The sequence below is a fragment of the Gracilinanus agilis genome, chromosome 2, assembly GCF_016433145.1.
Source record: "Gracilinanus agilis isolate LMUSP501 chromosome 2, AgileGrace, whole genome shotgun sequence".
In the NCBI taxonomy this organism is placed as follows: Eukaryota; Metazoa; Chordata; class Mammalia; order Didelphimorphia; family Didelphidae; genus Gracilinanus; species Gracilinanus agilis.
In genome coordinates, this window is record NC_058131.1 from 646,907,713 (window position 1) to 646,925,627 (window position 17,915).

Below are 17,915 nucleotides of genomic sequence, written 5' to 3' on the forward strand. Positions count from 1 at the left end.
CACTTCCCCCCATGTTAAGGCTACCCCAAACTCTAAGAAACTTAAGAACCCTTTCTAGCCTTCAACTCAAATGAAATATTGTTAAATCTTGCTTGCAATTACTGCATGCAAGTCATCCATATTTTTTGAGCACTGAGAAAGTAAAACAGACCGCTCCCAGTTATCAGACTAGGGAAATCCTAGAAGAACATGCCATTAATATCATTTTACCACTGGACTGCCAGGCACAGGCAGAATTCCTCCTGTCAGCAAACACCAGTGAAGGTGAAATGGAAGTTGTTTTACTGCAATTACCAATAATCTGCAAGAACATATAAATTACCGTGTGGCTGCATGGCATTTGCTAGCGACCACGATAAGGTTACCCTTTAAATATAGCAAGGTTACATGAGATTTATGTCCTGCATTTCAACCCTAACACATTCCTAGATGACTAACAGTTGGGCTCCATGCATTGCCAAGGATTTTTCATAATGGGACAAATCCCAGATTGCTCTGGGCTTCATCCCTGCCCTTGTTCTCCCATCAGCCAGCAGAGCCTCCTCCCACTTACAAATACCGCCTGCCCCAATCTACTTTCACTCCTCAGAAAACCAGGGTTTCCCAAAACATCTCAAATGCCTTCATTAAGTTGGGCTGAGGTTAATGGAGCACACCCATCCTTATTGCTGCCCTCAAAAAACCTGGTGGTCCAAATCCACCTGAAACCTTTTTATGAAAATAATATAGACTAGCAGTGCCTAAAAGGGATGTGTGGACCCTGGGTGGCATCTCACATGGCATCACCTCCGTAGAAACATCTGCTAAGTGCCTTTTGATAACATGGATATAAAAGCGAGCAATGGAAAGACCCTTGGAGACCTCAAACCACCAGGGAGCAACTGAGCTGCTATAGAGCCCTGGACTTGCAGCATCCTAGTGCTCTCTTTAGGGTTTCCAACTTCTTTCACCAAGGGGACATGTTCCCAAACAGATAATGAGTTTTGATGCATCCCCAGCTGAGCGGAATGAAATGGGAGTCATTGGAAACCACTGTGATTACCTGGGCACTTGTACAGCTTCCTGGCTTGGGCTATGTCTCCCTGGCTGAGCCGAACCCGTTGGCCAATGGTCGGTCGCACACCACTGTCATCTCGACGGGGGAGAATTGTGTCTAAGAAAACTCCTCTATGGGGGGAAAATTAAAAAAAAAAGTGAGCCCATAAGGCCATCTGAGCTCAGAGTTCCAGTCCTCTGTTCCCTTCCCTGTAATTCCATCAACATTCCTACCCACCCTTGAGGCTCCCCAGGGAAACACCCCCCACCATGACTAAATAGGTTTCATTCACCCATGTGCTTATGTTTTAACATTCCAGTTTATCAGCTGCCAGCTCACTTTCCAGTGGGAAAACAGCTCTGCCAAGTTTGTCAAATCTTCTGCAGGCCTGATGGTCTAAGTGTTTCTATATTGATGTAAACTGAGTATTTCAGTGACTCATTAAAGGCTTAAGAGTGGGTGTTTTATAGACTTCGTGCCACTAGCGCACCAAATAACTCAGAAGCATCAGGAATAGCATGTGGACTGCCCCAGAGAGTGCTGCAGTGTTGGGTACAGAGCAGATGTTCCATAAACACTTGTCCATGAGCTGATTGATACAGAGGACACATATCAGGGTAGGGTGGGAAGGCTCCATCCTGCGAGGATAAGAAAAATGTGTAATGTTCCTGCTATGTGGAATGTTATCAACAAATTAACCTAAGTGGACCTCCAGTCCCCTGGGTGTGAAGGATTTACAATGAAACTGCTCCAGCCTTGCTCTCTGTAAGCTCAGAAGAGTAAACAACCTCACTGATAATGGTACTTGTGCACCAGTGGATGGCTGGGAGCTCAAACCCACCTCCCTCCATCTTTACACCCTTCTCCAAGTGCAGTTTTCCATTATATGAGAAATCTCAGAGTTAACACCCATTACTGTGTCATTAGAAAAATGATCACCAAGGAAGATCCTAGGAGATTCTCCTTTGCCATAAAGCAAAGCAGATTTACAAGACCATAAGTTGGATCATAGACTTAGACCTTGAAGGGAACTTAAAGACCATCCATCCAGTCCAACCCCATCATTTACAGATGAGGGAATTGAGAACTGGGAAGAATAAGTGGATAAATATAAGGTCCAAGGTTACAAAGGTAGTACGTTTAAGAGGTAGAGTTGGCAACTAGGTCCTCTGCTTTCAGACCCAGGGTTATTTCCAAGGTACCATTAGAAGCCTACAGCATAGGGTTTATACCCCAAAGAGATCATAAGGAAAAAGATTTGTACAAAAATATTTATAGTTGTGCTCTTTGTGATGGCAAAAAATTGGAAAATGAGGGGGTGCCCTTCAATTGGGGAATGGCTGAACAAATTGTGGTCTCTGTTGGTGATAGAATACTATTGTGCTAGAAGGAATAATAAGCTGGAGGAATTCTATGTGAACTGGAACAACCTCCAGGAATTGATGCAGAGTGAAAGGAGCAGATCCAGAAGAACATTGTACACAGAGACTGATACACTGTGGTAAAATAGAATGTAATGGACTTCTCTACTAGCAGCAATGCAATGACCCAGGACAATTCTGAGGGACTTATGAGAAAGAACACTATCCACATCCAGAGGAAGAACTCTGGGAGCAGAAACACAGAAGAAAAACAACTGCTTGATCACATGGTTCAATGGGGAAATGATTAGGGAGGTAGACTCTAAGAGATCACCCTAATGTAAATATTAATAATATGGAAACAGGTCTTGATCAATGACACATGTAAAATTCGGTGAAATTGCTCGTTGACTACAGGAGGGGTGGTGGGAGGTGGGGAGGGAAAGAATGTGAATCATGTAACTATGGAAAAATATTCTTAATTAATTAATTAAATTTTTTGCAGACAAACAAAAAAAGAAGCCTACAGCATAGACAGAGCCAGAAGAGAGGTAGAGGCTGTGAGGAAGGTCTAGAACCCTAAGTGTTTGGAGAATATCCCCTTTCCCATTGCTTGGCATGAGTCTGGGAAAGATGGTGGCACTTTGCCCAAAGGAGATTTTGCTTTGTTATTTGCCTAGAAATTATGTTTAATTAAATGCCTTTTGTTCTGAATTAATGTATCATCTGTATTTTTCTTGTATAATGAGGAACATTAGTGGGGGCTCAAAGCTGTGAATTTAAATTAGTCTATAACTACCCTAAACTTAGTTGTAGTTGGTGAGGGAGACCAAAATGATAATGATGATGATAGAGATTTATATAATACTTTGTTTTTAAAGCACTTGGCATAATAATACTCACACTTGCAGGTGCATTATTAGGAAAGTATATTGTAAATCTTAAAATGTTGCATATGTCTCTTCTAACTCCTTTTTAAAAATGTTTTTGTTTTTCATGTATAACCCAGTGGAATTGCTTGTCAGCTTTGGGAGAGGGGAAGGAAGAGAGGAGGGAGAGAATACGAATCATGCAACCATAGAAAAAATATTTTAAAAAATAAAATAAAATAATTTTTAAAATGTATTTGTTTTAGAAGAGGGAGGAGGGGAGAAATAAAGAGGAAATCTATCCATAGCAATCTAGTCTTTTCTCATTTTATTTTTTTTTTAATTTTTAAGAACCTTTACCATCTCTCTTAGAATCAATATTAAGTAATAATACATGTATAACCCAGTGGAATTGCTTCTCAACCCCAGGAGGGGAGAGGGAAGAGAGGAAGGAGACAACATGAATCATGTAACTTCTGGAAATAAAGTGAAATTAAATGAAAAAAAAAGAATCAATACTAAGTATTAGTTCCAAGGCAGAAGAGTGATAAGGGCTAAGGCAATGGGGTTTAAGTGATTTGCTGAGGGTCACACAGGTAGGAAATATTTGGGGACAGATCTGAACCTATAATCTCCCATCTCCAGACCTGGCTCTCTATCTACTGAGCCATTTGGCTGCCTTCCCCATTTTATTATATTTTTTTAATTTTCATCTCCGAATTTTCTTCCTTCTTCCACTATCTCCCTCAACTATTGAGAAGGCAAGAAATGTGATACCTCTAATACATATAAAGTAATGCAAAACATATTTCCACATTAGCCAAATAACAATCTACTTTTAAAAAGAAAAAAAAGATGCCATATAAATGTTAATAACTAAGAATGTAGGGAGAAAGTAATTATATCATCTTATAGCCATAAAGGGAAGTGGTGGTCATAATAGTTTCATGAGCAAGATAGAATGGGGGTGAATATCTGAATTTTAAAAATCAAATACATAAGAACAAGATGAGGGAAGAGAGGCTATATGAAAAAAATCCTAGGGATTTTAGTGGATAATGAGCTCAAATGATGTCAACTGTGTAAAGTCCTGGCCAAAGAAAGCCCATGTAAATGCAGGATGCAATAAAAGGCCCAGAGTATCCCCAATGATGGTGATAATAGCCCAATTCTTCTCTATCCTTGTCAGAACACATCTGAGTACTGGAACTGCATCACTCTCAAGTGCTGCATTCTAGGGTAGATGTTGGCCAAATTGAGTATATCCAGAGAAAGGAGAGTAGGATGGGGATGGGGTTTCAAAAATATGGCATGTAAGGAATAGTTCAATGAATTGAGTGATGTTTATCCTAGAAAAAAAAAAGACTTCAAATATTTCAAGGTTTCTGTCTTGTGAAAGATGCACAGGACTTAGTTGCATGGTCTCAGAGGTCAATACTAAGACCCATGACATTTGACAAAGTTTCTCATCTTTGTGGGCAAGATTAAGAAGAGCTGGCTAGATAATAGAATATTCGGTTATAGAGTAAGATCCAGAACTGATTGAATGACCAGGCCCCAAAAGATGTCATTAATGGATGTACATCAGCTTGAAGAGACGTACCAAGGCACCCAAGTGCTACAGTGTCTAGAATGCTGGGTTTGAAGTGAGGAAATCTTGGGTTCAAATCCAGACTCAAACACTTACTGGTTGTGACACTGGGCAAGTCACTTTACTGCTCTGTAACTTCGTCTCCTGACCTAAAAATGGAGATAATAACATCTACCTCTCAATGTTGTTCTGAGGATCAAATGAGAAAATATTAATAAAGTCCTCTGCAAACCTTCAAGCACTATATAAATGCTAACTATTATTATGATAGTTCATTCGTATTCTAGGATCTGTCCTTTATCCTGTAATATCCAACATTTCTGACTTGGATGAAGATGGCACATCTATCAGATTTTAAGTGACATGAATTGAAAGAAGTATCACTAATACATTGGAGGACAGAGTTAAGATCCATCCAAATCCCAAAAGCCTAGAACAATGCAGCAATTTTATAAAGATTAAATTTAATAGCAATCAATGTAAAGTTCAAATAGCTGATTCCAAATATATGAAGAGATGAAAAGAGAAAAAGAGAAAATAAGAATAATACGTACCATGATCACAATAAAAAAAAAATAACAGCCACAAAATCAAAAGAAAAAAGTATCTAAGTAAAACAAATCCAAAGGGAACTCAAAAGCAGAGGATGTTTATATTAGCACACATATATAATGTACACATTTTTACACAAATTGTAAGCAATGTGGAGTTTGTGATTTTGCAATAATCTTTTTTATGTATTTGTTTAGTTAAATGTTTTTTGGTGGTAGGGGTTACTAAGTCCATTATAAGAAATAAATATTGTTTAAAAAAGCAAATAGGTGATTTTACAATGAAAGGGATAGGGGAGGCACAGCTAAATATAATTTGAGTGAAAAAGCACACTCCTCCTAAACCTGTTCTTAACCATCAGAGATCTCTAATCCCTCCACCCTATATAAGTGCTCATGTCTGCTTTGACTTCACTCTCCTCTCTCTTCAGTCTCAAACCAGTTGTTAGTCATTTCAACTCTATACTGTCCTCTGCTCTTAAATCCCTTGCCCCTTTGTCCTATCCCCAGAGTATCTATCTCTTGCCAAACCTTAGTCCTGGATTAATCTCACCACCTGGTTTCTCTGTTCCTACTCACCAGGCAATGAATATGGATGAAGGAAGTCTGTGTGCTCACTGGCAAATGATACAATCACATTTCCCTCACTACAGCCAAGCAGTCATTTTGCCCTAATTGATTCCTTATCTCACTCCTCACAGAGGTTATTCCAAACCTCTAAAGCCTCCCCATCACCTCTGGTTCATCCCCTTCTCAGCGGATCACCTTGTCTTTTTACTAAGAAAACTGAAGTTATTTGATATGAATATCTTCTCCCATTCTCCTTATCTCAATACTCTGACAACCTTTTTCATTCTCACCTCCTTTTCTTCAATCTGTGATTTTTTTAAATGGCCTTTCTCACCAGGGCCAGCCTCTCTTCTTGTCCATTTGGTCCTTTACCCTAGTATACTGTCAGAACGTATCTTCAATCATTCTCCCCACCTTTATATCTTCATCTCTCCCAGTTCTACTTTCCTCCATGAAACTCTTTGAAAAAGATGTCTAAAATCACCTAACTCCACTAACTCCTCTCACTCCTCAACCCTTTGTAGTCTTCCTTATAAGAATCTCCTCACTCAATTGAAACTGCTCTTTCCAAAATTACCAATAACCCCTTAATTGCTAAATATGATGTTCTCTTCTCAGGTCTATTCTTCTTCTTGTCCTATCAGCTACATTTCACGTCATTGACCACTCCCTCCTAGATACTTTCTTCTCTGAGTTTTTGTGATGCTTTTCTCCTGGATCTCTTTCTACCTGTATGACTGTTCCTTCTCAGTCTCCTTTGCTGGTTTATTATCCATATCACCCCTCCTAACTGTGGGTGTTCCCTAAAATTTCGTCCTAGCCCCTCTTATTTTCTCCCTCTATATTCATTCTCATGGAAACCTCATTAGCATCAATGGGTTTAACTATGACTCCCAGACATATTTCCATCCCTAGGCTCTTCCCTGAGTTTCAATCTTTCATTACAGATTGCCTAACAAATATTTCAGACTTGACGGCTCAGAGACATCTCGAACTCAACAAGCTGAAAACTTAACTCATTATCTTTTCCCTCCAATTCTCCTCTTTTCCAAACTTCACCATTTCTGTTGAAGATACTACCATCTTTCCAGGCTTCCTAGGTTAATAATCTCAGCTGCATTCTATTCTATTCCTCAGTCGCCCTGATCCCAAGTCTTACTGTTTCTATCTTTACAGGATCTTTCATCTTACATTTGACTCTTCTTTCTACTCCCACAGCTACCATCTTAGTTCGGGTTCTCATCACCTCTCACCTAGATTGTTGAAAAGCCTCAATCTCCCTGTCTCAAGTCTATCAACACTCCAGGCCATCACTGATGCCAGAAGTAATTTTCCTCAAGTACATTTTTGACCTGATAACTCCTGTATTCCATTCCATTGGCTTCCTATTGCCACTAGGATAAAATATAAACTCCTCTGTTTAGCTTTAAAGCCCTATACAACCCAGTGTCAATCTAGTTATCCATCCTCATTAGATTATTACTCATCTCCTGCACTCTATGATGTAGCCAAATGGCCTTCTCTTTGTTCCTCACATAAACAACACTCTACCCTCCATCTCCATTCCTTCACACATGCTTGGAATGCAATCTCTATTTACTTCCATCTGAGAGTTCTTTTCGTCCTTTGAGGTGCATCTCAAACATCATATTCTACATAAAGCCTTTCTTGATCCCTCCCAGCTGCCAATGCCCTCTTCCACAAACTACCTTGGATTTAACTACTTTCTATATAAATTTGTATTTATTTGATTGATATTTGTGCTATATACTTTTAGAAATGTACTTGTCTCTCCAGTGGAATTTATGCTCTGTTAGAAGGAATTCTTTCATTCTTTGTACTTATATTCCTGGCACCTGGCACACAGTGCCTGGACACTATGGATAAATGCTGATCAATTGATAATGTACAGGCACAGATAGTTATCTAGAGTTTTAAGAGCATATATTACTCACCAAGGTGACATGGCCAATATGTATGAGGGTTAGAACTTGAACCCATGCCTTCTCCATCCACAATGTCTCAGACTATACTATTCTAATAGCATCATAGTCTGTGATAAGAAGTAAAATGATCAGAATGAGCAGTCCCATTAGATAGCCCTGTCTAATCAGAATCCTGATCAGATAATGCTGGAATTACTGTGTTCCCTTCCTGAGGGCATTTTTGAAGGTACATTAACATTCTGGTAGATACCCAGATGAAGATAATCAAGATGGTGAGGAGATTGGAGTTCGTTCCATGTAAAGATAGATTGAAGAAATTGGGAATATATACCTTAGAGAAGACTTGGGAGTCCAGGGTGAAGATGGGGAGGAAATAGGATGGCAGCTCTTTTCTAATCTCATAAGGGTCATCATTTGGAAGAAGTCCTAGATTCGTTGTGCATGGCCAAGGGGGCCAGAACAAGGGAAGTGGGTAGAAGTTATAGAGAAGGAAATTTTGGCTCAATGTAAGGGAAAATTTCCTGACAATGACAACTGCCCTGTAGTGGGGCACCTTTGGGGTCCTCTCTCACTGGAGGTTTTCAAGTGGAGAAGAAATGGTCACCACTTATAATGTAGAAAGAATTCTTGTTCAGTTATAGATTGGACTAAAAGTCTTCTGAGGTCCCTTCCTACTATTCAGTGGTTTCCTATACCTCCAGGATGAGACACAAAATTCTCTGTTTGGCTTCTAAAGTCCTTCATGACCTGGGCCCATCCTATCCTGCTGGTTTCCTTATATTCTGCTGTCTATTGTTGTTTAATAGTTTCAGTTGTGTCTGACTTTTGGGGGTTTCCTTGATAAAGATACTGGAGAGGGCTGCCATTTTCTTCTCCAGTTCATTTTCCAGATGAGAAAACTGAGACAAACAGGGTTAAGTGACTTGCCCATATTTACACAGCTAATAAGGGTCTGGAGCTAGATTTGAACTCGGGAAGATAAGGGACAGGCACTCTATCCACTGTGCCACCTAGCTGGCCTACCTTATACTTCATTCTCCTTCATACATTCTATAACCCAGCAACAATGAACTTTTTGCTATTCTTTGCCCATAATAAGCCATCTCCCAACTCCTAGACTTTTCACTGGATGTCCTCCTGCCTAGAGTACTGTCTCCTTACTTCTACCTCCTGGTTTCCCTGGCCTCCTTCAAAATTCAGCTCAGCTCAACTTCTGTAGGAGGTTTTTCCTGGTTCTTCAGTGTGGTCCCTCTGAAATGCCCTCAGAAGGCATTTCAAAATCCAAGATGATATGTTTATATAAGGCACGGCTCTTAATAAGAGAATGACCCACAGAATGGAGTCCATTCTTCTTGCAGAAGCTTACACCAATCACTCTCTTCTAACTACACAGAAGCCCTGAAGACTCAACAGTACAGCATCGTAAGAGAGGCAAGAAAAAGAATAAGGCTAAAGTGCTGCAGCTGAGTGATTGATCCTGACTTTTTTTTTTAAACCTTTATCTTCCATCTTAAAATTAATACTTTGTATTGGTTCTAAGGTAGAAGAGCGGTAAGGACTCAGCATTGGGGTCTAAGTGACTTGCCTAGGGTCACGCAGCTAGGAATTGTGTGAGGCCACATTTGAACCCAGGACCTCCCACCTCCTGACTTTCTAGCCATTGAGCCACCTAGCTGTCCCCAGCCTAACTTCTGCAAAGATAGCCCTGGGGAAGCATGAATTTGGAAAGTCCAAACTTGAATTGAACAAAACTCAGACCTCAAAATTGAGAAGATCCACATCTATGTCAGTTCGGCATTCCCTTCACTAACAAGGATTGTGATCCCTCTATGCCTTAGGAGATAGTCTTCATGAGTTGCAATAACTGAAAAAAATCAGCACCCAGGAGCTATCTCTGGTGGCCAGTCTCTCCAGTTAGGCTGGTTGTCAGATAACAGGCTGATGACAAAATCAGCTAAGATAACAAACATAAAGGGCTTTGAATACATTAAAAGGATATAGAAATGCTGGCTATTCATATTCTTTAGGCCTATACATGAAACCTCTCCAGCTTGGTAAGACCAGTGAGAGCTCACATTTCACTGACATAACCTTTGCAAAACCAAGGTTGGTTAACTCCATGCCACAATGAGGCATTAGAGGAATATTTTAGTAAAGGGCAAAAACAAAAACTCATTAAAATGAGGACCATAAATGGGAAATTAAAAAGATCCCCAGACCCTATTAAGATTTTCCTTAAATGCTAACTTCCTACAAGCACCACCTTCCCCTCAAAAAATAACGTGGAGTCTCCTTTCCTTGAATTTCTATATAATTGGTTTATACCTCTTAAAAGAGGTGTTATATCCTATCTTAAACAATAATTTTTTGGTACTTGTCTTGTGATCTCCCACTAGATGGTAAATCTCTTGAGAGCAGAAAATACGCTCATCCTTGTACCCTTCTCTACTCCTATGGTCCTTTATATAATATAGGAGGTGCCCAATAAATATTTGTTTCGTTTTGAAGGATAAAGATCTTGGTGCTGATTTGTATTATCATGGTTAGCCCATGAGGTCCCTAAAAAATCAAGTGGATGAAAGACTGAGAAACAAAAATCTGGAAACAAACTAGATGCCCATGAATTAGGGCAATGATGGGCAAACTATGGCCCGCGGACCAGATGTGGCCCTTCTCCTTCATAATCTTTCAGTCATTAATAGGGCTTAGTATCACAAAAAATACAAGAATTTTATAAAATGTATCACTGTTATTTTTTAATAAATTATATTGGCTTGCCTAAAGTTTTTATCCTTTCCTTTGGCCCCCTCTTTAAAAAGTTTGCCCATCACTGAATTAGGGGAATGGTTGAATAAAAAGTCAAGCCTAGAGTCAGGAAGATTCAACTTTCTGAATTCAAATCCCGTCTCAGATATTTACTAGCCATGTGTTTCCTCATTTTGAAAGAAGAAACTTTTAAATACCTGATCAAAAAGTCCTACCCAGTGCCTTCTCACAATCTAAAGCAATAATGTCAAACTTAAATAGAATTAAGGACCACTGAACCAAGGATCCTCCAGGGGCCATGTATTGACTTGGAAAACCACATGATTATACATTTCTATTTTTATTAATGCATTAACATATTAAAATCACATAGGAACTGCACTTTGATCTAGCTTGGGCAGCACTCAGGAGGATTATGGGCCATAGATAGTAGATTTGACACTTCTGTCTAGGGGCTAAAGTCCAAACTATTTAGCCAGGAACTTCAGTCTTTCCATTCTTCCCAGCTTGTATCTCCCACTGCCCCCCATATGAATCCTCTGCTCGAGACTGACTGATCCATTCCCTGAACCTACTTTGTTCATATCTGTTTCTAAGCCTTTGCTCAGCTCATGCTCACTGCCTGGAATGTCACCCCCTTTAACTGAATTCAGTTGAAGAAACATTTCTTCGGGGCCTAATATGTGCAAGGCACTGTGCTAGACAATGGAGATAAAAACCACCACAACCATTATGCTGGAATCCTTCAAGATCCAGCCCAAAAAGGCAATAGATTATAGAAGGAAAAGCACATGGGCTTGGATTCATAAGACCAAAGGAAAGTCACTCTAGATTTTGGAACTTCAAGTTCCTTTTCTATGAGATGGCTGAACCAGATCATCTCTTAAAGTCCCTTCTAGATCTAAAATTCTATAATAATGATGATAATGATAATCATAACTGACATTCAAAAAGTACTTTGCAAAGTGCTTCACATAAATTATCTCTTTTGATCCTCAGGAGGTAAATGCAACTATTTTCCCCCATTTTATTGATGAGGAATCTAAGACTTAGAGTGTTTAAGTGACTTCCTCAAGATCTCACAACTAATAAGTGTTTGAATCTAAATTTGAACTCAGGTCTTTATGACTTCATATCATCTAACTACTCTACCAACTAGCCACCATGATCCTATAATCCAAAGTCCCATCTCCTCCATGGAATTTTCTCCAGGTTCTCCACTTAAAAATGATTTCTTCCCTTCCACTGAGTTCCTTTTACAATGAATCAAGAAATATTTATTAAGTAGTTACTATGTTCCAAACACTGTGTTAACTCCTAGCAAGTCAAATACAAAAGTAAAACAGTCTCTATTCTGAAGGAGGCTAAATTATTTGACTTTACTATTATTACTACTAATAATAACTAACATTCACATAGATCTTGGTTTACAAACTGCTTCACATATTTTCTCATTTGATCTTCACAACAACCCTGTGAGGTAGGTGCTATCATTATCCCCATTTTACAGATGAAGAAACTGAGGCACAAAGTCTGGCTTGCCCAGGGTCACCCAACTGTGAGTGAGACAGGATTCAAACTCAGGTCTTCCTGACCCAAAGAACACATCTACTGTGTCACCTAGCTGCCTCCCACTGCACCCTTTAGCATTTACACCCATTGCCTGAGTTGTCATTATCTCTTTATGTGACTATACACATATCATCCCCTCCTTTACATCTCCATATACCCTGTGGGGACAAGAGACCATATCTTCCACTTTTTTAGTATTTCCTTTAATTTTCAAACACAGTGTTTCATCCGCATTAAGTTTAAATAGATTTTTGTTGATTGGTTGACTGAAGACAATTTCTGACTTCAAGTCCCAGCTGAAATCCCGCCACCTAAAGGAAGCCTTTTCTGTTTCCTCTTAATTCTAGTCCCTTCTCTTTGTTGATTATTGAACATAGTTTGTTTGTATGTAACTGTTGGCATGTTGTCTCCTCCATCAGGCTATGAGCTCCTTCTGAGCAGGGACTATCCTTTGTCTTTTTTGAAATCCTCAGCACTTAGAACACAGGTTGGCATAGAAGAGATGCTTAATGCATGTTTATTGATTGACTGACAGTTTGATATTTCAATGTGTAAAAAATGGCATAGATGGCATCAGCCCACACAATCAGATTCTTTCCTCCAGGATTCCTTCCTCCCAATCACTTTCTGAGCAACTCAAAAGGGCTCTGGGTCCTAGAAAGTGCATAATTCAAGGTTAGTCAGCGTAAAAATTTAACCCTCTTTGTGTGTCTAAAAATCCTTTCTGTTTACATTCTGCTAAGCTCAGAAAAAAAGTCTGGCAGATGCCTAAAGGAATAAAAATGTCAGATCAGAGTTTTCTAAAAACAAAGTTATCTCTGTAGCAGAGAACTGTTACCTCATCTCCTCAAGTTTTGTCTAATTAAGCCCCCAAAGATACCAACAACTCCATAAAGTCAGTGAAGACAGAAGAGATGGGGAAGAAAATTGCCAAGGAACTGGGGGCTCAAAGGTTGAGGCGACTGGTCAATCTTTAAGAGAGAGAAGCAGAGGCTATTCTTTCCCACCTTCATGAATTTCCCATTTGGAAGAAATCCAGTTCTTAAGGGGTTACAAAGAGGCTGTATTTTCAGGCTATCATCAAATGAGGCATATTGCTACGAATAATAACATGGGATAAAGTCAGAGCGTTTTTGCTGAATATCAAGGAAAAGCTTTCACTGGAGCAAATTCCCTGATTATGGAATGTAGTAGGAGTTCCACTAAACAAGGTCATTTAAAACCCATCTAGCAAAGCAGCTGAACGTGCTAAAAATCATACTGAAATATCTATTCAATATTCCAAGGCTATGTGGTTTCATCACAGAGGGTATTTCCTTCACTGATGCAGCTCAATGCCTTCACAGATGGCCTTTTTAAGCTGTTGGGGCCAAAAAAAAATCATCACCAGGTGTCAGTGCTCTAGTGAAGAGTCTCTCTGAGTGGAGTGAGGTTGGTCTTTGGATGGCAGACACACTGTCCATCCTTGGGCCTCTGCTGGAAGGCTTTCTAGCTTGGCAGGACCTTCCTGAGCTAATGCTGTGCCCTCTGCTGGGATAGCCATTAGGAACCCATGGTCACCTCTTTCATATAATCAGTCAATTGACAAACATTTATTAAGCTCCAACGGTGTGACAGATCTTGTGCTAGACACTAGAGATACACAAAGAATGAGACAATATCTGCAAGTAAGGAGTTTACAAAGACATATCTAAGTATGCGTAGTAGAATAAAACCCATGAATAAGACTTAAGCCAACATTATGTTTAGAGTCTCACAAAATCTAAAGCAATTCTATGAGGCATGTAGTGAAAGAATTATTATCCCTATTTTACAAGTGAGACATGTTTAAAAAATGCTCATCTTCAAATTAGAACTATGCCCAAAGGGCTTTAAAAGACTGTCTGTCTTTTGATCCAGCCATACTACTACTGGTTTTGTATCCCAAAGAGATAATAAGGAAAAAGACTTGAACAAAAATATTTATAGCTGTGATCTTTATGGTGGCAAAAAATTAGAAAATAAGGTGGTGTCCTTTGGGGAATGGCTGAACAAATTGTGGTACCTGTTGGTGATGGACTACTATTATGCTCAAAGGAATAATGAACTGGAGGAATTCCATGTGAACTGGAACAACCTCCAGGAATTGATGCAGAGTGAAAGGAGCAGAACCAGGAGAACTTTATACACAGAGACTGATACACTGTGGCACAATCTAATGTAATGGACTTCTCCACTAGCAGCAATGCAATGACCCAGGACAATTCTGAGGGACTTATGAGAAAGAACTATCCACGTTCAGAGAAAGAACTGTAGGAGCAGAAACAGAAGAAAAACAACTGCTTGATCACATGGGTCAATGGGGATATGATGGGAGATGTAGACTCTAAGTGATCACCCTAATGCAAATATTAACAATATGGAAATAGGTCTTGATCAATGACACATGTAAAATCCAGTGGAATTGCTCATTGGCTAAGGGAGGGGGGTGGAAGGAGGAGAGGGAAAGAACATGAATCATGTAATCATGAAAAAATATTCTAAATTAATTAATTAAATAAAATTTTCAAATTCATAAAATAAAATTTAAAATGCCCATTTTATGAAGAGGAGACTAAAACTCAATGAAGCAGCTAGATGGCTCAGGGGATCCAGAGCCAGGTCCAGAGATGGGTTCAAATCTGACCTCAGACACTTCCTAGCTGTGTGACCCTGGGAAAATTACTGAACCTCCATTGCCATCCCTTACTGCTCTTTTACATTAGAACTAATACATAGTATTAATTCTAAGATGAAAGGTAAGTGTTTTAAAAAAACAAAAACTCAATGAGTTTTAGTGACTGTAGGATCCTGGATTTAGAGTTGAAAGGAATCTTAAAAGTCTAATCTCTTTTCTTGCAAATGAGGAAACTAATCCTCAAAGAGTGACCTATGTAGGGTCATCCATAAAATAAGTATGCACACTTTACCAAATGGCCTTTATAAACTGCTGGGTCCAAAAAAAATCAACACTCAAACTTGGGTCTTCTGACCCCATACCCATTGCTCGTTCCCCTCTAAACACACTTGACTCTCAACTTCAGCCGGTAAATGAGAAGCCTTCTTGTGTTTTCCTACTATACAGTTGTATCTCTCCTATGTCTGTAAAGCCTACCACTGGCACCTCACTTTCTCTATAATCTTAGGCAAATCACTGGGACTCCTCACTGGGTCTGTTTCCTCATTGGTAAAATGTGGGGGCTGGGAGATGGCCTTGGAGGTCCCTTCCAGGTCTGTATCCAGGATCCCATAATCACGATCATCTGCTAGATTACATTTTCTAAAAGCATGCAGAAGCCTGAAGAGGAAAAAGAACTCTGAGATGAAGCCCACAGCTCTGCTTTAGCCTTGATTTGAGTACACTCGGAAGGCACTTCAGTTTGAGAGATCTATTTAACATTTGCTCATCACAAAATCCACCCACACTGCATCCCAGGGCTTCAATACTAAATGAAATGCTTGGATCCTTCCCCTGTCTCCTCTAGTAACAGACATTTCACAGGGTGGGTCAGCTCATCACTGTTTGGCATGCCAGAACAGCAGGCTGTACTGTTTAGAGCACTGGATTTCCAGACAGAATACTTGGCTTTACCCACCTACTCCCCAATCCCCTCCAGTTCAGTTTCTAGCCCTTTAGATAGCTTTGTAGTAGCTGACTTACAGTGGTTAAATTTCCTTAAGAAATGATCATAATTTCTGTGTTGATCTCTGTTCTTTATTCATTCACAATTTTCAACACAAATAACTTGGTTAAGTAGATTAGCTTAACTGATTCGCCTCAATGATATGCCATTGTAAATTCATGTCTCTCTGCCTCAGTTTCCTCATCTATAAAATGAGGGGAATTAGACTAAAGGATCTCAAAGGTCCTATGGTCCTGCCTTAGTAGTGAACTCATCCCGCAATGATGAGCTGCCGCTTGTTGACTCAGAATTCAAATTAGGATCAGATGTGATGAAGCCAGATCCAGTAGGAAGCCTGTCTCTCTATCATTTCCAGAATGCCTGGGTCATCTCAGTCCCTGATACTGAACACATCCTGTCTCACCCACCTACATCCCAGAGGCAGCAAAATCCAGGATCCTATAAACTGGCCTTGAGAAGCTTGCACGAGCCCTTCAGCTTGAGTCTCCCCATGGAACATAAAACACTCAATGTCTCCATATCACAGCAAGCTGAATGAAAGCATTACAGAGCTGGAAGGAACTTCAGTGATCATCTGATCCAACTCTCATTTCGCAAAGGAGAAAACTGAGACCCAAATGGCTCACCTCCAGAGCAACTACCTCCTTGAATTTTTCCTTTAAAAAAAAAGAGTTTTGTTGTCATGTTTTGTTTTTCCATTACAAACATTTATAGAGCAAATGTAAATTTGCTCCCACTCTGTGAGAAGTCCTTGGAAACAAAGTACAACGATAAAGCAAAACCAACAATACAGTGATCTCGCCCCAAAGTGCAAACTATTATACTACATTATGTCTGTGGCACTCACCCATACGTACCCATTTTAATTGTTTTTTAATAAATAAAAATCTCCCACCTCATTGGAAAAAAAAAAGAAAAGAGAAAAATAAATTCCTTAAAAGCATGTACAATTAGGCAAGACAAAACCGCTCATTGGCTATCTACAAATATGTATACATGCATGCATGTATGTATGTATGTCTCATTCTGCCTTCTAAATCTATCACTTTTTGGTCAGAAAGTGTTTTATCATCTGCCTTCTGGGATCATGAAGAGTCATTATATTAATCATAGTTTATAGTTTTCAAAGTTGATTGACATTACATCATTGCTATCATATGCATCGTCCCTCTGGTTCTGCTAATTTTATTCATCAGTTTTAAAAAAGTCTTCAAAATTGTCCGTTTTGTATAATATTCATGTGAGAGTTCAGAGCCTTCCCTAGTGCCCTCCCAGCACCTCTGAAAGTGATCTCTTCCTCCTCAAACTCTTTTGGTAACTCTTACTTTCTGTCTTAGTAACAACCCTAAGACAGAAGGGCAAAGGCTAATTAAGGCAAGGGGGGAGAGGGGAGTAAGTGACTTACCCAGGGGCCACACAACTGGGAAGTGTCTGAGGCCAGATTTGAACCCAGTCTTCCCAACTTCAGGACTGGCATGCTATCTACTATCTGTCCTCAAGATTTTTTTTAATAAGCACCTATCCAGACCTCTCTGAAGTACTTACCACATTCTACCTTGTATTACAGTTATTTGTGTCTCTATTAGAGTTCACTCCCCAACCCCCAAGACCACCACATTGGCCAATCCCTACCCCTGCCTAACAGAATCAATCAATCAATTAATCAACAAGCATTTATTAAGAACCTACTATATGCCAGGCACTGTCGTAGGCACTGGGGAATGCAATTACAAAGAAATAATCCTTTCTGACAAGGACCTTATGTTCTAATGGGGGCTGAGGGAAGAAATACAATTTTTCAAGCATTTTTCCTCTTACATAAATTCAAAGGAAAGATGGAAATTGAAAACAAGGGCTGGGAGAAAGATCACTTTCTTCTTTTGGTTCCTTTAACTAGGGTGTAAGAAGTACTTGAACTTCTGCAGGCAAGGAAAACCCTGTAGCTCAAAATAACTAGAAGTCAGGGAGATGTGGGTTCTAGTCCCAATTCT

The 17,915-nt window shown here is 39.6% G+C and overlaps 1 protein-coding gene across 1 annotated transcript in view; it reads right to left on the minus strand.

The window, feature by feature from the left end:
* Positions 1 to 17,915, minus strand: part of TLL2 (tolloid like 2) — a 174,917-nt gene that overhangs the window by 63,370 nt on the left and 93,632 nt on the right. Inside the window, exon 8 of the mRNA XM_044662652.1 lies at positions 1,043 to 1,167. Within this exon, the coding sequence (XP_044518587.1) occupies positions 1,043 to 1,167 (125 nt within the window). The remainder of the gene's footprint in view (positions 1 to 1,042; positions 1,168 to 17,915) is intronic.